The sequence below is a fragment of the Paroedura picta genome, chromosome 2 (assembly GCF_049243985.1).
Source record: "Paroedura picta isolate Pp20150507F chromosome 2, Ppicta_v3.0, whole genome shotgun sequence".
Lineage (NCBI taxonomy): Eukaryota > Metazoa > Chordata > Lepidosauria > Squamata > Gekkonidae > Paroedura > Paroedura picta.
This window is the reverse complement of record NC_135370.1, coordinates 3,514,652-3,538,857: the sequence shown is the minus strand read 5'-3', so window position 1 is coordinate 3,538,857 and position 24,206 is coordinate 3,514,652. Positions and strand designations below refer to the sequence as shown.

Here is a 24,206-nt window from a genome sequence, read left to right as displayed (position 1 = left end):
GATTTTATAACCAGTGAATGTATTAATTTCCACATGGAAAAAACATTTTCTAAATTAATATATTGATTTTTTAAAATGTAAGATCACAATCAGGTTCAGGGACTTCTAAGGGCCCCAAACTAGGCAGGGGAGCCTGCTAGGGGCTTAAGAGGTTTTCCAGGTTTTGCCCTTAGCCTGACTGGGACTGCATAAAAATGAGTATGGCCACATCCCACAATGCACAGAGGGTGGGCTGGCGGTGGTGCAGTCCTGCACTAGAAGAAGAGTGTTGGGCTAGGATCTAGGACAGTGGTCCCCAACCTGCGGGCCGTGGCCCGGTGCCGGGCCACGAAGTCCATGGCGCCGGGCCGCGGCTCCCTCTCCCCGCCCCCCCCGCAGTAAAAAACTTCCCAGGCCGCAAGCTTGCGGCCCGGGAAGCTTCTTACTGTGGCAGGGCGGAATCGGAGAGGGAATCGGGGCCGGGCTGTGCCCGTGCGGGCGCGGCCCAATGTGCGGGCGCGGCCCGATGTGCGGGCACGGCCCGATGTGCGGGCGCGGCCCGATGTGCGGGCGCAGCTCGCGGGCGTGGCCGATGCGTGGGCGTGGCCCGCGCCCCAATGCCCTGCCGGTCCCCAACCTCAGAAAGGTTGGGGACCACTGATCTAGAAGACCCCGGTTCAAATCCCCATTCATCCATTGGAACTTTCTGGGTGACCTAGCCTAACTTGGCCTAACTTACATCACAGGGAAGATAGACCGGAGGGCAGAAGAGTGGGGTAAAAATGACTAGTTATGTTAAATAAATAAATGAACAAGCCCAAAATAATTGCCCTGCCTTGGGGAATAAGTTGGGAGACCAAAGAGGCTGTGGTGCGCAATAGCGGCAATGAATAAGGAAGGTTTTGGACACTCAAAAGATTAGGGGTGCAAAAGACCAAGGCAGCTGATGCCCGGTCCTGCCCAGGTGCCCACCAAGGATTCCTCAGTAAATGAGCCCCTGCTTTTGGTCCCCCTCTCTCCACAAATGTGGCCCCTACTCTATTGTGCCATCTCTCCCTGTAAAGAGTTTCCCAACAATGGCATTGGCACAGAAGGTATTATCGTCAGCCACAGAAATGGAACAAGATGAAGCAAAATAAGAGACTCTTGGGAACAGCCCTAACTAGATATGTGCGCTTTGGCTGCCTCGGCGATCACCAAGGCCCCACAAAGTGGTGGATAGGAGGCCAGTGCCATGGAGAGGAGGGGCGGCAGCACGCCAGGGTCGCTCTGGGAAGCTGGGATGGGGCTCCTGTTGGTGGCACTTACCTCTTGACTGGAAGGTGAGGTAGGGGGTAGGGCGGCCTCGGGCTGGGAGGTGGGGTAATACTGGTGCTTTTGTGTGGGTGGAGGAGGTCTGCCGCTGCGGACACCACCACCGGCGTGAGGGACCGGTGGGCGAGGCAGGGCGGTATGGCGAGTGCATGGTGGCATTTTGGGCATCGTTCCTTGGCCTGAGGGCTGGGTGGGTGGCGGCACCAGTGCAGCTGCCACTGGATCACTGGCAGCAGTTGGGCTTCCCTGGGGTGGCATGTGCACCGGTGGCGCAGGCTCCTGTCCGCAGGCTGTGGCATGGGGTGCTTGTTGGCGGCATGGCAGCAGCCTTGGCGGCAGCATCCTCCAATTCGCTGGCTACCGCTGCTGGCTCAAGAAAGGGCGATGCATTGAGGGGCCAGCCCAATCAGGGTGCGGCCAGGCTGGGCTGGCTTTGAGTCGAGACACTCTCCAGGGGCCAGATATGCTCCACCCTCCGGAGAGTTTCACAAATATTATAGAGCACCATGGATAAGTATAAGCTTAGATATAAATGAAATTTTCTCACCCTTACACATAGGTAGTGAGAGGGTCAGGAGTGGGATGTCAATTAATAGTCAGCATCAAGATGCATATCAATTAACAATCTCCCCCACACCAGATCCTTTCTCTACTTATACGTAAAAGTTGAGGAAATTCTGTTTTACTGAATCTGTTGAAATGTGTCTGCACAGGAAAGCTTATATCTTGAGGAGAGTGACGAAGGTGATCTGGGGCCAAGGGACCAAGCCCTATGAAGATAGGTTGAGGGACTTGGCAATGTTCAGCCTGGAGAAAGGGAGGTTGAGAGGGGACATGATAGCCCTCTTTAAGTATTTGAAAGGTTGTCACTTGGAGGAGGGCAGGATGCTGTTTCCGCTGGCTGCAGAGGAGAGGACACGCAGTAATGGGTTTAAACTACAAGTACAGCGATATAGGCTAGATATCAGGAAAACAATTTTCACAGTCAGAGTAGTTCAGCAGTGGAATAGGCTGCCTAAGGAGGTGGTGAGCTCCCCCTCACTGGCAGTCTTCAAACAAAGGTTGGATACACAGGGGCTTTCTGCACTCCTTCAAAATTGCACAATGGTTGCCAATTGAAATCGCTACTGATTTGCCGTTATGCACAACGTCGTTGACAATCCGCAACACTCCTGAAATCGATCCGCAAAAAGCGCTTCGTTGTAGCGCTTTCAGGGAAATCCCAAAAAGTGGATTCACCCTCCGGAAAGCACTACACTCCTGCAACCAATCTGCAACACTAGCGGGAAAGTTCTGTGCGTTACCATTGTTGTGGTTTCTGCAAAGTCCCTCCCCCTGGCTCTCTCCTCTGATGTTCCGGGGAAGCGATCGCCATTTTTTTTTCTCCGAGAGAGTGGAGATCAACGCACCGGCGAGCCTTCGTTTACCCAGGGAGGCTTCCCCGGCTGCAGTCCCTCTGCTTAAAGTCACTAAGCACAAGCAACACAGAAGCCCGTTTGCTGGTTTATTTTCCCTTTATTTTTCACACTGTTTTCGGCCAAAAATCGCGCCCGTGAGGGGGGGGGGAGATTTTTTTTTCACTCGGGGGGAGCGTGGCAACGATGAAACGACAGCTCAAACACACCTGCCAGCTGGATGGGTCTCTCAGTTGCAACAAATCAACGCAGATTCGTTGCAACGGGTTTTTTTTTTTTTTAAAAAACCTTTCTTAAAGTTTTTAAGCAGAGGGCTAGGTAGCCATCTGACAGAAATGCTGGTTTTTGTGAATTTAGGCATATTGAGAGAGTCTGAACTTGGCTCTGGTGGCCCTTTCTTGCGTGCCCAGAGAAATGCCGACCACCACTTCGGGATCAGAAGGCGAATTTCCTCCAGACCAGACTGGCCAGGGATTTAGGGGGTTTTTTTGTTGGGGAGGGGTCCATCTGGACATGGAATAGGGGTCACTGTGGGTGGGCAGTTTCTTGGATTTTGCAAGTTTGGACCAGAGGAATCTGGAGGTCCCCGTCCTATGAGGCTGCCCACTCCTTGTCTATCTGGAGAGCTCAATGTAGGAAGAATGCTACACAGACATGCAGTAAGGCTCTGAGTGCAGTTACTCAGTATGTTCTCCTGTGCCACTACAATTACTCACTTAGATGTTCTCAGGAAGGGAAAAAAGAAATACCATTAGACAAAAGACTTCTCATCCATCCCCACAGGTCCACTGTGGGCAAGCAATGCAGCACAAAGCCAGTAGAACACGGATACACAGAAATGAATAAGGGTCCAGGGAAATAGGGCAGGAAGACAGAAGAGCTATTTCCTTCATTCAGAGTTTCTGGGCATGAAGAAGTGTTGTTTTTTATTTCCTGTTTTTCGCTTTCCAAAGGAGTCTCAAAGCAGCTTACTGCCTTCCCTTTCCTCTCCCCACAGTAGACACCCTGTGAAGTAGGTGAAGCTGAGAGAGCCCTGAGATTACTGAAGAAGAAGAAGAAGAGTTGGTTCTTATATGCCGCTTTTCTCTACCTGAAGGAGTCTCAAAGCGGCTTACAACTGCCTTCCTTTTCTTCTCCCCACAGCAGACACCCTGTGAGGGAGGTGAGACTGAGAGAGCTCTAACAGGACTACTCTGTGAGAGCAGCACTATCAGGACTGTGACTAGCTCAGGGTCCCCGCCAGCTGGCTGCATGTGGAGGAGCAGGGAATCACACCCGGCTTGCCAGATTAGAAGCTACCATTCTTAACCACTACATTGTGTTGGCTCTGATTCAAGTGAAAATTCTAGCAACAGACATCGCCGAGAGAAACAAGGAATCAAAAGGCAAGGATGGGTTATGGTTGTGGAAGAACCCAGGAAAAAGACTGAAGACCGTTCACGGGCTGGGCCCAAAGGATTTGTGGAACCGCTTAACCTTCTATGCCCCCTGCAGAGCGCACATTGGTTGGTGACTGCTGGACCTTGTGAGGCGTTTTTGGCCCTCGGCCCCGCCTGGTGGAATGAGCTCCCGGACGCGCTGAGGGCCCTGGCGGAACTCTCACAGTTCCACAGGGCCAGTAGAACGGAGCTCTTCCACCAGGCCTTTGGCTGCGTTGAGAGAGCTCTTCCCCACCTCTCATGTGCCAAAGACTTATTCCATCATCCCTGATACAGGTAACAGCCGGCTGGAGGCTTGGTGAGGGTTGTAGGGAGGGACTTTCTGGGGTGGTTGGGGAGGGGGCTCTTTATGATGTTCTATTGCTTTACTGTTGAGAGCTGCCATGAGCTAGCTGGCCTAGGAGCAAGAGCATAACACTTTAATAAATAAATAAACAAATGAGAAAGCGGAATTAAATGTTGTCATTAAGAGAGTTGTAGGACATAAGATAGGCTGTCCTACCCTCCTTCAGCCTTTGCTTGCCCTGTCTCATCACTTAACACAGGAAAAATGCACATTTCTTGCTTGGCTCACCTTTCCTGCTCCTCCTTCATCTTCTCCAGGTCTTCTTCTTTGAGAGTACCATGCTTTGAATTTCCCTTCTGATCACCTTTGGCACCTTTGTCCTCTTTTTTCTTGCCAAACCTGATGAGGAAAGTAGGAGAGGACGTTATTGGAGAGGACGGACAGGATGGTAGGAAAAGACTGGAGAGATTTGAAGAAGAGCAGTATGATTTAGTTACTTCACTTATACCCCCACCTTTTCCTCTAATAGAGACTCAAAGTAGTTTACATTGTGCTTCTCTTCTCCACTTTATTCTCACAACAATCTTGTGAGGTAGGTTAGGCTGAGAGTGTATGGCTGGTCCAGGCCCATCCCCCAGCAAGCTTTCTTGGCAGAGCAGGGATTCGAACCTGGAATGTCCCAGATCCTAGTCCAACACTCTTATCTTCTACACAACACTGACTCCACAATGCACTCTGCCCCAGGTGCACCTTCTAAAACAAACTTGGTACACCATTTACCAAACTAAATCAGCCTTTCTCAACATTTTTTACTGCTGAGAAGCCCCTGAAACATTCCTCAGGCTTTGAGAACTCCCAGAAGTGGCACCATTGTGCAGAATATGGTTGGGAAGCAGAACTGTAGACACGCCCACCCAGGGCCCCTCCCCTCCCCACCCCCTCCCGGCCCATCATTGGCCATTCTAGGGGTGGTGGACAACATGACCATGACCATATATGGTCATGTCACCAATAAATGTTTTAAAAGTTTAGAAAATATATCTTTAACACTTAGCTACTCTTAATATTTGAGCAGCAACCTCCTGGGTGGAGCCGGTCCAGCCTCTATTTCCGGAGAGGGAGAGCGAGGAAAGGGGATGTGAGCGCCCACTGTATTTACAGATGCAACGGGCTTTAAATCTAGTATAAAAATAATTAACTTCCAGCTATTCAGGAAATGCTTCCAGGGCCCATCAAGAAATGCACGGGTTTCACAAAACCCTGGTTGAGAAAGCCTGAACTAAACACTCCAGACTAGATATTAGCTAATTTTCTGTACACTTGGAACTTAATCCCCCCCTTGGAAAGTGCATGTTAGAGATGTTTTAAGATGCTAAAGGGATTGGGGTGTGTGTGTCCATACGCAGCTATAATTAGCATAAATCTTAAAAACAGTGGACAGGTCTTCTTTCCGCAAATGCGGTTTGGATGTAAGCGATCCTTCAAGCCAGCCTCAGGAGCTAATGGCAGAGCTTCCACTCGGCTCACCTTTTAAGCCAAACTCAGGGTGAAGCCGGCATCAAAATAAACAGTCCTCCATTACACGGACAGAGCAAAAAGCTAATTTAAGAAAACCACTTTGCAAAACTCAATGCTCTTTTTCATTATAAACAAACAACTCGTGTAATATAATGACTTACAGGCCTTCCAAATAGCAGTTTTCAAGTATGCTAATATACACATTGCCTGCACTAAATTAAACCTTTATAGTGTAACTAATGGCCATCGTTGGTACGGGCTGCAGAAATATACGCTCTGCTCTTCCTACTTAGATGAACACACACTATTCTTTCCAACTAAAACCTATAACCTGGATTGCTTCAGTGAAAATTTAACCCTTTTTATAGATAGGCGTACTATATTGGATGTGTTTAAAACTGCAGACATGGCTCATGCAAACAATTTCCTACTATTCTGCTTTCCCATTATTATAGGCTTTAAAATGAGGCATAAAAATCCTACAGAAATATAAATGAACATGTAGTACCTAACAACCCACAATCACCATGGGCTATAGCATAATTTTTGTCATTAAAGCAGGATTCAGAATTCTGGAAACTCTTAAAACAGTTGATGCTTAGGAAGAAAACTAATTGCTTAAATTTAACCAAGAGTCTGTTTGAAGTGTTTTTCACAGGAACACATTTATTCCCAACATAGCCTTTGCCATGTTAAGTGACACTTCTTTCCATTGTTTTACAAAAGAGGGCACCGAGACCAAACATCTGAGGCTTCCTTATACTCAAATCTTGCTGTTTTGCGTTCTCTATTTATTTAAAACATTTCTATGCCACTTTTCCATCCAAACAGAGACCCCAAGATGGCGAACATCAAAACATTATAATATTTAAAACAGCCAAACAACAATTTCAAATGTACATGTACAATCTTTAAGAAGGCAGTTCAAACACACAGACATACATATGCAACACAAACAGGGAGAAAGGCCAATAGAATTTTACTGGGGGGCTCCAGACCAAAATATATATATATATATATTTTTTTTACCTGTTTGCAGGGTCATTTGGACTAGAAAACCCTGGAGGTCCCATTCAACTCTATGATTCTATAACATTATTTAACGGAATATGCCAGTGAGTGAAACTGGAATCTTTCACATGCAAAACCTCTGATAGGGTAGCCTCAGCAGAGTATAATACCGTAGGTACCTCAGCAGGATATAATACCACAGATGCCACCCACCAAAGCAGCCATTTTCTACAGGAGGTATGCTCTTGGCCATCTGGAGATTAGCTGTAATCACAGGAGTCTTGCAGGTGCCACCTTGGAGGGGGGTGGCAATCCTAGTCTGAGGCACAGCCCCTTCCCCAGCTAAAAGATCCCTCCGACCGCAGCTGAGGATGCCGAACTCAAAGCTGGCACCTTGACATTCCTGAGGTGGAAGGTCTTTCCTTGAGCACCACCTGTCTGCTGCACAACTGAGATAGATTTGAATATCTGCCCTCCTTCAGTCCAAGAGCTATCCAGACCCTTGCAGTTCCCTCTTCGTAATACTGAGTGCAAAAATGTATCCAGTAAGCACTTTTCACATTTATTGACACAATCTTCAGGTGATTTTTATATACTTTCTGGCAGTCTGGAAGATGTTCTTTTATTCATTGAGCATGTTGGCTGAACTCTATTTCTCTTGAACACTGGCATTTCTCCAATGCTGAAAAACTTGGGTTTCAGCCTTATATAACTTTGGTTACTAATGCATTCAAGCAAAGACACCACAGTACAACCAAGTTTAGCATCTGAAAGGCAAAAATACTGCAGAGGCAGCTCTCCAGGGCTGATTCTGCACTTACTTTGTTTTTTTCTGTTGTGGATCCTGCTGAATTCATATCAATTTGAACTTGGGTTTTCCTCTATCCCCCTCCCAATTGAAACAGAAAGTGTTCTGCACTTGATTGGGGAAGCTTAGAGCAGGGAGGGAAGCCAAGTGCAGCAAGAGTATCTTTCTTTCTTTTCTTGGGGGGGGGGGGGGGAAGAGGACTGGAAACAGTAGAGGAGAGTGAAATAAATTCAAGAGGCAAATCTCTGCTGAGAGAAGTTACCGCTTCTGGAGCACAGTCACTTTAAGACAAGCCTTGCAACTGGGAACCAGGAAGTCTTTGAACTGATACACTGGCCAATCGGGGAAGACAGTTTTGCTATGTGGCACGGAGAAGGAAGTTAATTTGCAAAAAGTAGAAATCTTGACACTTACTGATGGTGATTTTTCAAATATCGAGGCTTATATCCGTTTCTGGATATCACAGGGGAAAGGTAGGGCCACTCCATATCAATCATGCATGTTGCAGAGGGAAAATTTAAAGCGGCCAAAATCCAAATGTCAATCAAATTCAGTGTAGACAAGAGGGATTTATTCTAGCTGGGAGTGGCTAAAAAGCCCCATGCAGACTACACCCAGGTTTCCATGACTGAAAAGGTGTCATGACCATGAAATAATGGCACTTTTCAATGTATGCCCATCCCAATACACATATAGCACGTATACATAATGAATACTTTATTCTTCCCTGGTATGGAATTCCATGGCAGATCTTTGCAATGGGAAACTGAGGAAGAATTTGTACACTGGAACAGAGATGGAAAATTTCCAGAACTTCTGCAGTCTCAGGAAAAAACAAATGTTGGGGGAAGGCCTGCCCAATGAGGAAATTTTGGGAAAAACTGAAATATATGCAATACTTACTATTCTATCATTCCTAAGCTAACATTACCACTTTAGCAATGTAAAATGTATTGCGTATGACTTACTCCACATACAAAATTGCAATATTGACATTTTTATGGAAATTAAAAGTTACAAATGCCTTAGTTTTGAACAAGCCTAATTGCAAATATGCTCACTACTCGAGAGAAAACGGCAAGCCGATGAGCCCTATGCATTCTCAGCATATATACTTCCATGTTTGCTGTCTGGTTAGAAAAAGCCGTTCTCACTGAAACTGTCCCGTTCTCCCCTGAGACTCAGTTTCTGCCCCAACTCCTTCAGATCTTTTTTCTCCTTTCTGCAAGCAATAAGTTCCTTTTTACCCAATCTGTTGGGCATATTTGTCACACTGAGAGAGAGATGGAAGAGGTCCACCCCAAGTCAGGTCAGAAGGACAAGAGAAGGTCTGGAACAGCTGAAAAGCTTCCTTGTACCTGACAGTGGCTGAAGGAACAGGGATTGGGTTGGAACAGCTGAAAAGCAAGGAAAGCCGTACATGTTCCCTTCACGAAAATCAAGTATTCTTGCACTTGAATCCAAGAGCTGAACATGTCTGCAACATGCCCACCATGTCTTTAAAACATTTCAAACTAAAACTGAAACAGGTAAACAGCAGTATGGAAAAGGGGATGTAGAAGGCGAATCTGTAAGGAGGGTGGTTTTACTTCCGGGGCTAACTGCCTCTGGGCAGCCTGTCATGCAGGGCAGCTGTTTCCTAGATACTGTAAGTCAGGCTTTCTCAGCCAGGGGTTTCTTGACGGCTCTGAAAGGGGTTCCCCTATGGGTGGGGGTTAATTAATTTTTAAATATATTTTTAAAATGTCTTAAACATTTATTGGAGGATATGACCATATATAATCATGCCAACCCACCCACCCCTCCCAAAATGGCCACTATCGGGCCTAGAGGGGGAGGGAACGGGGGGCGTGGCCACAGCTCTGCTTCCCAACCGTATTCTGCATGATGGAGCCACTTCTGGGGTTTCTCAAAGGAGGTTCTGAATGGTTAAGAAGTCGAGAAAGGCTGTTGTAGCCAAAGGAATGGATTCTCTAAGGAGGCTGACCCGTCATCTCTACAGAGGAAGCCAAATGTGTTACAAATGATTGGCTCAGCTACTGGATCATCTACTCTCATTGCTCTCCAGATGACAAGCAATGAGCCAGTGATCTGAGACACACCACAAGGACGTTGTTGGCCTCTTGAGAATGGCACATGTGTGTGTGTGTGGGGGGGAGCAGGGGATGGCAGTGAGAGGGGAAAGGATTAGCCATTGTCTCTTCTGAAGTTGGAAACGTCCCCAAGTCTTCAGAATAGCAAGACTGGATCAAAGACACAGCCATTAATTGGGGAGCAGTGCAGAAATCACTGGCCTTCCGAGAAAACACCTGTACTCCAGGCAAGCAGAGAGTATATGCAGGGATGTTCCAGGGTACCAGTTGACTCTCCTTTAAATGGACAGACGAACTTTTGCTACAGCAGAACATATTACAGAAAAGCCTTCCTTGACCTTTGAGGGTGGAGCCTGGGAATTTGAAGGTTAGCGAGGGAGGGACATGTGGAATAAATAAACGGTTTTAAATAGATCAGTAATAACTTAATAAATGCAAACTTAAATGGACTGGTAGAGGACAGGAGGGCCTGGAGGATCGTTGTCCATGGGGGTCGCGATGGGTCGGACATGACTTCACACCTAACAACAACAACTTAATAAATAAGCAATGTATGTGATCTGCAGCTGTAATTCCGGGAGGTTCCCGGAGACTGACAATTTTAAAATATATCCACTCAACATCCCCCCCCCCTCCCCAATTTCATGGAGCTAAGAAGATTACAAATCACACACAGCAGTGTACAGAACAAGTTTAGAGTCCAGGGGCACTTTTAAGACCAACAAATTTTTATTCAAGGCATGAGCTCTCTCATGTGTACGCACACTTCCTCAGATACAGTAAGTGTGCTTCTATATGAGAGCTCATACCTTGAATAAAAATTTGTTGGTCTTAAAAGGTGCCCCTGGACTCTAAATCTGTCCTGCTGCTTCAGACCAACACAGCTGCCCACTTGGAGCCGAGTACAGAGTTAGCAATGTCCAGATTCTCATTATTTCCCAGAATTCAGACACATAAGATGGTTTCAACCATCTTCCTTTCTTTGCAAGAGGAAACGAGCGGAGAAGGGAACATGTCCCTCGAATAAAATTCTGGAGAGGTCAGAATCTCGTGGTTGCATTGAAGAGCAATTTCTCACATAACTATGTCCATAGTCAATCGAGAATTCATTGCTTCTAGACAACACACATCATTCTTTGTGTTTTGGCCCCGTATCCCACATTTGTCCTACCGGCCTTCATCTTCCACAAAGTCTCATTTAAACAGGTCTCGTGGTCTACAATTAGATTCTGCATTTATAGATTTTGAACATCATTCTTGCCAGAGTCATTTCACATTACTGCAGAGATTAAAGCCAAACAGGCTTACGCAATAAAAAAGAAATGCAACAACTGCAAGTCTTCACATGTCTTTCTTTTAAAACTGGATACTGTCGTTCACATAAGGAGAAAAAGTCTTTATAAGAACAACCAAATGACAATAAAATTGTAATAACTAATCAGCCAGACAAAGCATTGCCGACTGGCAGTCAAGTTTCTGACACCCAAAAGTGCAAAGTTCAAATTAATTTTTAAACGAGAAAGTAATTAGTACTTAGAACAGCCATACAAAAACAAATTTCCCAGCTATTTGGGGCTTCACACCAGATCCGTGAGAAGTGACAATGCACACCTGCTCGATTAGACACGCAATCTGGAGCTGGAAGCCGAGCGACTACTTGGGCCTTTAACAAAACTTCTTACGTTTTTGTCTCTGCACAAAAAATACTTAAACCTTTTTTGGGTTGTCTGTGCAGGTTCACACACACACACAAACACTATGGATTTTTCAGATCAGGGCCACGGGTACCCACTTTCATTGTTCTCATGTTACGAGATCTCTGGGAAAGCGCATCAAGCATTTTCTGACCACGACCTAACATGATATATTTTGAACATCTAATTAAAAGTGTCAGATCCATGGAATTCTCTGATGTGAGACTCAAGTATATACTGCATGAGAAAGCAACTGATTTAAATCAGACGACGCTACTGATTTATGGAGTGTATTTATCCCCGCCGTCCTTGAATTGCAAAAATGTGCTCCTAGGGATCTCCGGGAAAGGAACGTTCCCCGATGCCTGGCCTTGGCAGATACCAGGAAGACTTAGCCAAGCCTTGGGGGTGCTTTCCCCATAATCTCTAGCCCTCTCCCTCGTGCCTGGGATCTTTGCCGACACGGGTGTGTGTGTGGGGGGGGGGGGGGGAGGGACTTGCTGTGTATTTATTGTAACTCTTTAAAACTATATCATAATAAATGGGCGGGCTTCAAGAACAGGGCCTGGCAAGAGAGGAAGGGGGAGACACGGTAGAAGAGATGGCTCCCTGCCGTTCCTAATGGAAAGGGTGTCTTTGCAATCAAGTCTTTGGCCAAAGATTGCCAGCTGAAGAGAGAAAGAAAAGACTAAGGGTGGTGGGGGAGAAAGAAGCTACAACACACACACACACACACACACACACACACACACACACACACACACATTGAACCAGGGGTTGTCAAACTGTGGCCCTCCAGATGTCCATGGACTACAAGTCCCATGAGTCCTTGCCAGCAAATGCTGGCAGGGTCTCATGGGACTTATGGTCCATGGACACCTGGAGGGCCACAGTTTGCCCACCGCTGCATTAAACTATTTGTAAAGAGGGACACTCCGGTTAGGAACATTATGGCCTCATGATACTCTGTTTTGGCACCATCGGCGGAGGCTTGTGAAGAATCACGGAAGGCACCGAGCCATTAGTATGCTGTCGACAGGAGAAGAGCAATCCTCCAGATGCACTGCAGATACAAGGTGAGAATACGAAAGCAGGAAGGGGGTTTTCTCTGGATGTGACTTGCCCTCCAAAAGGGAAAACTGGGTGAGTCATCCTAACGCGAAAGCAAAGGTACGGTACCCTGAGGACAAGCCATGTGAGTACAATATCTCCACCCTTTCTGATACTGGCTTTAGAAGCAAGACCCTGGGAATCAAGCGCCCCATCCTGAATGGCCAATTCTGCTAGTGGGGCTGGGGCTCAGTTGGCTCAGTGGCAGAGCATCTGCTTGGCATACAGAAGGCCCCAGGTTCAGTCCCCGACTTCTCCAGTTTAAAAAGGGCAACAACAAAAGAAAAAAAGAATTTGCCCAGTGGCTTAATGAAATAATATTAGAATTATAAGAGTCTCTGTTATCTCTTTATTATAATTTCCACCTGGACTCAGAGTCCAGGTGGAAATTATAATAAAGAGCAGAGACTCTTATATTTCGAATATTATTTGATTAAGCCAATAAAAAGGGCCAGGCCACCACCATCTGACAGCCTGGAAGGCTCTGTCAGTCTGAGTAGATGGACCAATGGTCTGCTTCAGGAGAAGGCTGTGTCACAGGTGGTGTAGTGGTTGGTGTAGTGGTCCAAGCTTGGAGTGGTGTAGTGGTTAATAGCAGTGGCCTCTAATCTGGAGAACCGAGTTTCATTCCCCACTGGGTAACCTTGGACCAGTCATGGTTCCCAGAGCCCTCTAAGCCGCACCCATCCCTCAGGATGGGATAAGGAACGGTAGGCGACTGTTAGCCACTTTGAGGCTCCTTAGGGGAGTAAGAAGCCGGGCCCAAAGACCCCCCAGCTGTTCTTCACAAACGCAGTGGTTCATATCACTTTAGAATGAGCTCTAATGAGAGGGGTGCAGGGTGGTTCCAATGCAGTGCATTCTGGGTAGCTCTTCCAAGTGCTCTTTAAACAGTGCCTGCCTGTACATTTATTTTTATTTCTTCATTTTCAGCCTTTTTAGCCCACCCATCCCCAAGGGCTCACGGTAGATTACAAAAACATAGAAAAACAGTTCATATATTTAAAATCTCACCATTAAATTAATTACAAAATGGCATTATAAAATCCATAATGAAATATATTATAATACAATTTGCCCAATTCAGCCTCCTGTTTGGGGAGAGAGGAGGGGCAGTATAGAGAGCAACTCCCACAGACTTGACGGAATCTGGACTGAAATCAGCCAGGGAGGTCAGCTGAAATCAGATGTATCCCAGACCTCAACTGTAGGACTGGTCAAATAACTTCATTCATTCATTCATTCATTCATTCATTCATTCATTCATTCATTCATTCATTCATTCATTCATTCATTCATTCATTCATTCATTCATAATTAGACTTATATCCCACCACTCCCATAACTGGCTTGTGGTGGGAAACAAAGTTATAAACCCCACAATAAAATCCCGCCCCATTAAATTACATTACAACATAGTCCATGAAACCCATACACCTGACAGCAGAATAAAATGCCCTCCCAACCCCCACTCAACAGAATGTGCCTCAAGGGGGTTAACAGGGAACAGTATGATGACCACATTCTCTTGTTGGCTCGGGGGGGGGGGGGTTACCCAGATCTTAACTGCCCTGGCCTCACCCAAAAACCTGGTGGAAGAGCTCCATTGTACAGGCTCCGTGGAACTGCACAAGTTCTGGCAGGGCCCTCAGCTCTCCCGGAAACACATTCCACCAGGTTGGGGCCAGGACTGAAAAGGCCCTGGTCCGGGTCGAGGTCAGGTGAACCTCCCTTGGGTCAGAGATTTACAGGGTCAATGCAATTGCTTGAGGTCTCACAGGGCCCTGATCTCACCAGACAGAGTATTCTACCAGGCTGGGGCCAGTTTGATTTCTTTTGTGCCAGGGATCCTGAACAGATACTGATGACTAGAACTGAGTGCTCTTGGGGGATGTAATGAAGCTGATCCTGCGTTGAGCTGGGGGTTGGACTAGATGGCCTGTATGGCCCCTTCCATGATTCTATTATTCTATGATTCTATGAAGTGAATCTAAAAGTTGCAGAAGGCTGGGGAGTCTACAGGCAGCATAATGGAGCGATCGGGCCAAGAGGTGGACCGAGAGACCCAAAAAAGACCGGGGAAAGCTGGAGGAACTGAAGGCTTTCCCCACATCCCAGAGGCAGCTAGAACTGCGTCACAGAGTTCTACGGACAAGCACAAGCGGTTGGATGCTGCAAGCTTTTCCACACCCACCGCAAAAAAACCCCGGATCTATCATTCAAGTACAGGCCGGTTCATACAAACACAGGTTGGTCTGTATCGTTTGCCCCTGATGTACAACACTGTAAAACTTGTGTCGGAACTGCTCAGGCTGTCCAAGGGGCCGGTTGCTGCCCCCCCAAACCAGCACGGCCTTTCCTTTGTTCCATTTTTAATTTCCAGGCTGGCTTAAAACTGAACTTGCCCTTCTTCGTGCCTCGCCTGCGGCCGCCTGATGCATTTCTTGGAGGCAAGACCAGGAAGCGGTGGCCATGGTAACATTTCGTTTCTAGGCAGAAGATCCTGTTTCCACATCTCAAATGTGTTGATATTTACTTTGAGGATTAAAGAGCAGGGAGGTCTACAAACTCCCCAGACTTCTTTCTAATGGAGGGGAAAACATCTGCTGGACCGAGGCCTGAGCAGATTGTTGGCTAAATTCAGCAGCCGGGGAATTCTTTTGGCTAATTAGGTTCTCCAGATCAGTAGATGTCGTTGGCGCTAGCTGAAACCACAATGGCATTCCAAGCATCTTGCAGGGGGAGAACATCAATTCAAAAGGTCACCACAAGGGACAAATCACTCACACTCACACACACACACACACACACACACACACACACACACACACACACACACACACACACACTTAATATGCAGGCAACTTACACTTAGCCATCTGTGGAAGTGATCTTTGTTTTTATCAATTCAAAGAGATCTGTTGTGACCTGGGGAGCCAAGGATAGCCAGATATTGTCACGTCTCAGAAGCTAAGCAGGGTTGGCCTTAGAATCATAGAATCATAGAGTTGGAAGGGGCCATACAGGCCATCTAGTCCAACCCCCTGCTCAACGCAGGATCAGCCCTAAGCATCCTAAAGCATCCAAGAAAAGTGTGTATCCAGCCTTTGCTTGAAGACTGCCAGTGAGGGGGAGCTCACCACCTCCTTAGGCAGCCTATTCCACTGCTGAACTACTCTGACTGTGAAATTTTTTTTCCTAATATCTAGCCTATATCGTTGTACTTGAAGTTTAAACCCATTACTGCGTGTCCTCTCCTCTGCAGCCAACGGAAACAGCATCCTGCCCTCCTCCAAGTGACAACCTTTCAAATACTTAAAGAGGGCTATCATGTCCCCTCTCAACCTCCTTTTCTCCAGGCTGAACATTCCCAGGTCCCTCAGCCTATCTTCATAGGGCTTGGTCCCTTGGCCCCAGATCATCTTCGTCGCTCTCCTCTGTACCCTTTTAATTTTATCTACGTCCTTCTTGAAGTGAGGCCTCCAGAACTGCACACAGTACTCCAGGTGTGGTCTGACCAGTGCCGTATACAATGGGACTATGACATCTTGTGATTTTGATGTGATGCCTCTGTTGATACAGCCCAAAATGGCATTTGCCTTTTTTACCGCTGCATCACACTGCCTGCTCATGTTTAGTTTACAATCCACAAGTACCCCAAGGTCTCGTTCACACACAGTGCTACCTAGAAGCGTATCCCCCATCCAGTAGGCATGCTTTTCATTTTTCTGACCCAGATGCAGAACTTTACACTTATCTTTATTAAATTGCATCTTGTTCTCATTTGCCCATTTTTCCATTGTGTTCAGATCTCATTGAACTCTGTCTCTATCTTCCGGAGTATTTGCCAGTCCTCCCAATTTGGTGTCATCTGCAAACTTGATGAGTAGTCCCTCCACCCCCTCATCTAGATCATTAATAAATATGTTAAAAAGTACCGGGCCGAGCACCGAGCCCTGAGGTACCCCGCTACTCACCTCTCTCCAGTCTGATGAAACACCATTGACAACAACTCTTTGAGTGCGGTTCTCTAACCAATTCCCTATCCACCTAACTATCTGAAAATCCAGATTGCAGTCCTTCAACTTATCCATCAGAACATCATGGGGAACCTTGTCAAAAGCTTTACTAAAATCCAAGTAAATGACATCAACCGAATTTCCCCGATCCAGCAAACCTGTTACTTGATCAAAAAAGGAAACCAGGTTGGTCTGGCAGGACCTGTTGGAGAGAAATCCATGCTGACTTCCTTGGATCACCAAATTGTCCTCCAGATGTTTGCAGATCGCTCCCTTTAATGTCTGCTCCATTATCTTCCCCACAACAGAGGTCAGACTCACTGGTCTGTAGTTTCCCGGGTCATCCTTCCTCCCTTTTTTGAAGATCGGAATAACGTTTGCTCTTTTCCAGTCCTCCGGCCTTGCATTGCATTTGGATGGGAGACCACCTAGGAAGTCCAGGGTCCTAATACGGAGGCAAGCAATGGTCAGCCACCTCTGAACATCTCTTGCCTTGAAATCCCCACACGGTTACCATAAGCCGGCTGTGACCTCATGCATATAGAAATCCAAATGAATGAATACATTTCCCACCACCACAAAAGGGAGGGGAGAGAAAGGAAGAAGAGTCTCAGCACTCTCCAAGCTCCAGATGATCTTTCAGCCTCTCTCAAAAACAGCCTTCTCAAGCCTCCATAATCCCTAATGCAGCATCTTGGAGATGATCTCTAGTGAGCTAAGCCTGATGGGAATGAAAGAAGCATCTCCTTTTAAAAACAAACATATTCATCTGTGTCAAATGCCAAAGGACCTGTGAGTCTTAGGCCAGTTCCCCCGTTTCTTGCACTGCAGAGGAGGCAAACGGAGGCACCCTGCTCTTGGTTCGGGGACTGAAGGGGTCCGAAGCAGCGAGTTCTACACAAGAGTAGCTACAGGGCTCCAAGACAGACTATATCAGGGGTAGTCAAACTGCGGCCCTCCAGATGTCCATGACTACAATTCCCAGGAGCCCTTGTCAGCATTCGCTGGCGAATGCTGGCAAGGGCTCCTGGGAATTGTAGTCCATGGACATCTGGAGGGCTGCAGTTTGACTACCCCTGGACTATATTTTTTCAAACCTGGGATACTGGGTGTGGGAGGAAGGCACAGAGCTGGCCAAACTGTGGCTCTCCAGACATCCATGGACTACAGTTGCCATGAGGCCCTGCCAGCATAGGCTCATGATAATTGTAGTCCATGGACATCTGGGGAGTCACAGTTTGGTCACTCCTGGCCTGGTCTAACTTAGCACATGAAAGACGTAACGTTTTCAGAAGTTCTGAAGCCACTGCGGGGGGTGGGGGATATTATTTATTTATTTTTGGAAAATGGGGGAAATCTAGGGAGAAACTGAAACACATGCTATACTTCCATAAGAAATCCAAACGTACTTGAATCATAGAATAACAGAGTTGGAAGGGACCTCCTGGTTTAACATAAGATGGATCACATAACTTACAAAGAATACAAAATGGTGGGTTTGGTCATTTTTATGGAGTATAAAAGTATAAATGCCTTACAGCAGTGTTCCCCAACCTTTTTATCACTGGGGACCGGTCAACACTTGACAATTTTACTGAGGCCCGGGGAGGGGTAGTCCTTTGCCGAGGGATGTCACCGCTGCCGCCTGAGCCCCTGCTCCCCTTGCTTTCCCGCTGCCTCCCCTGACTTCCCGCCGCCCGCTGGGGGGTGCTGCCAGCAGCAGCTGCACAGTGCCACACCAAGGGGAAGCCCCAGCCATGGCGGCTGCTGGAGAGCACCCAAGGTGAGCCGGCAGCAGAGTGGCAGGGCAGCACCCGAGGCAGCAGCCAGAGAGGAGGACGAGGAGGAGTCGCGGCCCGGTACTGACTGATCCCAGTACCGGGGGTTGGGGACCACTGCCTTACAGTATACTCTTAGGCAGTGTGAACACCATTCTAAGTCCATGAAAGTCAACAGGTTAAGAATGGTGTAACATCGCTTGGGACCAAACTACCCGCTTTCTATGAGTAAAACTGCAAAGATATCCAGTAATTGAGAAAGAATTGTACACTGCTTCAACGCTTGCTGTTTTAGAGAATACATCTTGGTTTTTGCCACCTGGGAGACAGCTAGTATAAAAAGTTGAAATTTGGTAGTAAATAGAAGAATGGATAAGAATGGTCAGAATAGGACTACCAGCATATCCCAATCAGTAGTCCCGCGGGCGGCTCCCTCAGCCACACCAAGCGCTCTCGCCGCGGCCCAGGGAAGGGAGGCTCCCCCCTCCCTTGCCACGGCCAGCTCCCTGGGCAGCGGTGGCGAGAGCTCGTGCTGTGGCTGCGGGAAGGGAGGCTCTCCTCCACCCTTGCTGCGGCCTAGGGAAGGGAACGTTCCTTCCCTGCGAGCGGCCAAGGAGGGAGGATGGGAGGTGGTGAGGGAGGGCCAATCCGCTTTGCTGGCCGCACCCAGACTGGCCCTATTCCAGCTCGGGCAGCCGGACTCGCTCCACCCAGCGGCCGGTTTCACAAGTATGTAGGAGAACAAGGGATAAGGATTAACCGTTACCAGAATCATTCTAACATTTACAGACACACAGGGATCATAATCCAATCACGTCATGACCATTATCTAATCCTGTACATTGCCTTAAATACAAACTGCCTCATGTTTGCTTTTGACTGAGTAAAGACTTGTCTCATTTCATTCATTCAAAAAGAAAAAAAAATTTATGGACGTTTTTCTTTAAATAAAACGAGTGCTCTCCCCGTTTCCCCATTCTTTGTCCATTGGAAGAACAGAAAAAAAAGTGCCAAGGAATAAAAGGCAAACAGAAATGCTCCCCCCTCACGTAACGCTGTTACTTCTTTACTCCGCCCTTCGACATATTTTATTCACGCTGGTCCCCCTACGGACATTTCTTGCTCCTCCGCAGAGCAGACTGCGGCACTGGTTTCATTAGGTGCCTTGAGTGACAAGGAAAGCTGGGGCAGAAATAGTTTCATAAAGAAATATAATAAAGATGGTAACGTTATATATCCAACTCTAAGGTTACCTTATATAATATTAAATACACACCAGCATGCCACTATCCTCCAGGTGAGTCCTGGAGAAATGGCAAGGGATCAGTTGTTCCAGAGAGGAAATGGTTGCTTTGGGGGGGGGGACTGTATGGCCGTATACCCCCATGAGGACCCTCCCCAGGCTCCACCTCCAGAACTTCCAGGGGGTCCCCAACCCAGAGTTGGCAGCCTTAGACAAAGACAGCAGAGGACCTTTGCATTTCTGTGTATTTCTTCCAGAGGCAGAAAAGTCATGACCTTGTTTGATGTAATGATAGGAGTTTATAAATATCTGTAAGATCTGAAATATCCAAGCAACTTTCTTGCTAAAGAACTTCCTGGGCCAAGAAGAGCAATGCACACTACCCGTTCTAACCATCTGGTGATCCTTGGCCCCAAAGAAGTCTACTTGACATCAACTAGAGCTGGAGCTTTTTCCTCCGTGGCCCCAACCTGGTACAACAAGCTCCCTAGTGAAATCAAGGCCCTACCAGAACTTAATTCATTCAATGGGGCCTGCAAAATGGATCTCTTCAGCTGGGCTTTCAGGTGAAGGCCAGCAATGAGCACTAGAGTTGTGCGCTCCGGCTGCTTTGGTGAGAACCGATGCCTGAGGCGGCCAGCACACCCACCGGCCCCTGAACCAGTGCGCCCCTCCCCTCCATGCCGCGGTGTTGGCTGCCTCAGGCTTCAGTGCTCCCCGAAGCGTCCGAAGCGTGCCAGAGCGCACAACCCAACCTGGTCCCTTACCAGGCAACTCCTGACATCCATTAGTGTCCCTAACAGAAATGACTTGTTCCCTAACTGCTCTACCTACCCAACCGTTACCACTGTTATGTTGTTCACCCTTCCAAATGTTACAATGCACCATTATATTACAGTAAGGGGCAGTATATAAATCGAATGAATGAATGAATGAATGAATGAATGAATGAATGAATGAATGAATGAATGAAATCAAAGTTGCAGTAGGCCCCTAATGCCACACCAGGAAGGCCACTGATGGACCTCCAATCTCACGGGCATCCCTTGGGGACCCGTATTGGAGTAACACAGATGGTCTGTACCTGCCAGTTGCAGGCAGACATATAGAGAGGAAATGCAAATTTCAGATGCTTTGTTCAGGGACCTCCTTGGAGACCCAGCCACGGGGGGCAAATTCAATAAACAGTACATCATAACAATGGTTTGCTCAGGTGTACCATTTAGAGGCAAAAAGCCATTTTTTAAAAAGAGTACCGTTTCCAGCCCTGAGCCTTTCTGATTAAGGATTGATCATATTAAAAAAAAATAGCATCATTCCTCATAACAATTTCTGGGAAAGTGAAATAAAAGTGAGTCCCAAACATTCTGGAGATGCATGCGATTGTGTGTACACCCCCCCCCCTCACACACAGGCAAAGAGTGCTCCTCTGTTATAGTAAAATGTATGTAAAAAGTGAGCAGGAAAGACAAAGATACTAATAAAGTATGATTTCCAGGTCCACACAGGGACCATAAAAAGCTTATTAACTGCCACAACTGCCACGTGCTTTAAGTTATTTTATCACTCTGCTTTACCGCAGGAGAAATACTCTCTTGGAGTAGCACCAGGCCTTGATTAATTGCTTTCATACGTGGGCTTTTACAGGGTATTAGCGCAGGAATGAGTCAGACGGGCTGCCTGTGATTACCGGCCCAGACTCATTTTACATTTATGTTAATAGGAGTGTTAATGAAAGAAATCTTTTACATTTTTAGTGTTTTTCTAACTACCTAAAAGCTTTCTGGTTATATTCCTCCTTATTGGTCAGAAATTACGGGCGCTATGTGCTGCGGCTCTACCGATCTTGCTGAAGTTATTGCACCGAGAGAAGGAGAGAATATGGACACTCCATCACTGCAAAACAGGCTCATATTCTTTGAACAAGTGAACAGGCGCATGACCCTCCACCTCGGGTGAGAATTACGGACCATAAAACGGAAAGGCATGCGCAGGCTAGGCATCGTTCAAAGTAATGCAGGCCGGCTACCAAGGAACCAGCTCTCTTTAGCATAGATGGGGGTGACTCTGACATGGCTTATGGCAGCCTTTCTCAAGTTTGCTCTTCTTCACCAAAGGGAGCCTGCAGAAATGGGGCTGGGGCTGGCCTATGCTGCTTCAGTGCCTTCACCACCAGAAACAGGGTTGGCACCCTCCCTTCAACACTAGAAATGGCCCTACTCTGCTGGGCCAGGAACAGGAACATTTGCCTTTTTAGCCACCGAGTCACACTGTTGACTCATGTTCTCTAGGTATTTCGCACCCCAGAGATGGCAACCCCAAGGAAAACTCTGACACATCATGGGTGGGTGGGTGGGTGGGTGGGTGGGGGAGGAGGATGCTGGGGTCGAGGCTTTCAGCAACAGCAATGCCTATGCTGGGAGTTGCAGTTAAGGATGCATCTAGCATGCAGGTCTAGTCACAGTACCCAGAGCAACACTTGGCCTGGGCTTTGGGTTGGCAATATGGGACGTAACAAGGACTGACATTACTGGGAACAGGAATGGGAGGGGGGCAACTTTGACTATCATGGGGGATACGAAAAAGGCATTGCAGTTAGCGAGGTTAAGACTGACAGAGGAATTAAGCAAGTTAGACTTTCCTAGCGCAGACTTTAATAAACTGAGACATGATGAGACAAGAAGGCTGGAAGAGAAAGGAGCAAAAGACAGGTGGGCTCTCCTCAAACAAGAGCTATTGCATGCTCAAGACACGACTATTCCCGCAAGACAGAAACGTGGTGGGGGATCCAAGAAAACGACTGGATGAGCAGGGAACTTCGGAGGGGCTAAGGAAGAAAAAGCTCAAGAAAGGAAGGACAGACGCATAAACAGGAGTATCTGAGGGTTACTCGGCTCTGCAGGTCAGCCAGCAGAGAGGCCAAAGCTGGGGGTGAGCTGAGACTGGCCAGGGAAGCCCACCAGAACAAGAAAAACCGCCTCAGTTATATGAGGAGCAAATGTAAGGCAATCGAGGCAATCAGCCCAGCACTGAGTGAAGACAGAGAAACTCTGAGAGAGGGCACAGAATATAAAAGCACACAACTCAGGGCAGGAAAAGAACAACAAAACTAGATATAAAGCAGCCCCACGTAGATGTAGTTAAGCTCCATTTAGGCGCTGAGAAATAAAAAACCCATCCTCATGTTATGCCTTCATCGTTAAAAAGCTTTTTCACAAAACATACATTTAAATGGATACATTTGGATATTCCCAGGAAGTCCACAGGGAGGAAAATTTGTGACAGGATTTCTTCCAACCTCAGAAATAGAGATGAGATCTGAACATGCTGGAAAAGTGGGCAAATGAGAACAAGATGCAGCTGAATAGGGATAAGTGCAGAGTTCTACATCTGGGTCACAAATATAAGAAGCGTGCATCCCGGATGGAAGATAGAAGAAGAACAGACATCCTGTGAGGTAGGTAGGAATGAGAGAACAGCAATATCAGGACTGCGATTAGCCTAAGATCACACTGTATGTGATGGAGCGGAGAATCAAACCCCACTTGCTAGATTAGAAGCCGCTGCTCTTAACCGCTGCACCAAGCTGGCTCTGGGCAGCAGTGTGTGTGAACGAGATCCTTGGGTCTTTGTGGACTGTAAGCGAAATATGAGCAGACAATATGATGCAGAGCAAAGAAAAACAGTCTTTGGCTGTTATCAACAGGGGCATCACCTCAGAATCCCAAGGTGTCATAGTCCTACTGGATACTGCATTGGTCAGACCACATCTGGAGTCCTGTGGCCAGTTCTAGAGTCCAGACTTCAAAAAGGAGGTGGGCAAAATTGAGAGGGTACAAAGGAGAAAGGGGAGGATGATCCAGGGCCCGGGGCTCTCTTTGAAAGGCTGTCCCTTGGAGGAGGGCAGAGAGAGGTTCCTGTTGGCAGCAGATTATAGGATTCTCATTAATGGGTTTAAACAGCATGTAGAATGGTACCGGTTAAATATCAGGAAGGGGAGCTTTCACAATCAGAGTAGTTCAGCAGTGGGATGGGCTGCCTCAGGAGGTGGGGAGCTCCCCCTCACTGGTGTCTTCCAGCTGTGGCTCGACAGAGATCCTGGAGGCTTAAGGCTGATCCTTTCTTGAGCAGAGGGCTGGACTAGATGGCCTGCATGGCCCCTTCCCGACTCTGGGATTCTACAATTCTAGTTCAGCAGTGGAATGGGCTGCCTCAGGAGGTGGGGAGCTCCCTCTCTCTGACTGGTCAGAGACTTATCCTGAAGGCTTGAGGCTGACCCTCCATTGAGCAGGGGGTGGGACTAGATGGCCTGGGTGGTCCCTACCAGCTCTATGGTTCTAAGCTCTCCTATGGTTAAATTGGTCTTGTTTGGATGGTCACGGAAAACCCATCAGTTGGCAAAACCACACATCCATTGTCCCCTTTTGTAAATATGCGCTGCTATCTCTTCTGACTCATTCCACTATCCTAGGCACGGATATTTAGTAGCCCTTAGTTGA

The 24,206-nt window shown here is 47.3% G+C and overlaps 1 protein-coding gene across 3 annotated transcripts in view; it reads right to left on the bottom strand.

Moving 5' to 3' along the window:
- The window catches only part of PARD3B (par-3 family cell polarity regulator beta), a 719,005-nt gene that overhangs the window by 192,858 nt on the left and 501,941 nt on the right, over nt 1–24,206 (bottom strand). For all 3 annotated transcript variants that reach the window (XM_077319232.1, XM_077319230.1, XM_077319231.1), the window contains exon 19: nt 4,722–4,832. In XM_077319232.1, coding sequence (XP_077175347.1) covers nt 4,722–4,832 — 111 coding nt within the window. The remainder of the gene's footprint in view (nt 1–4,721; nt 4,833–24,206) is intronic.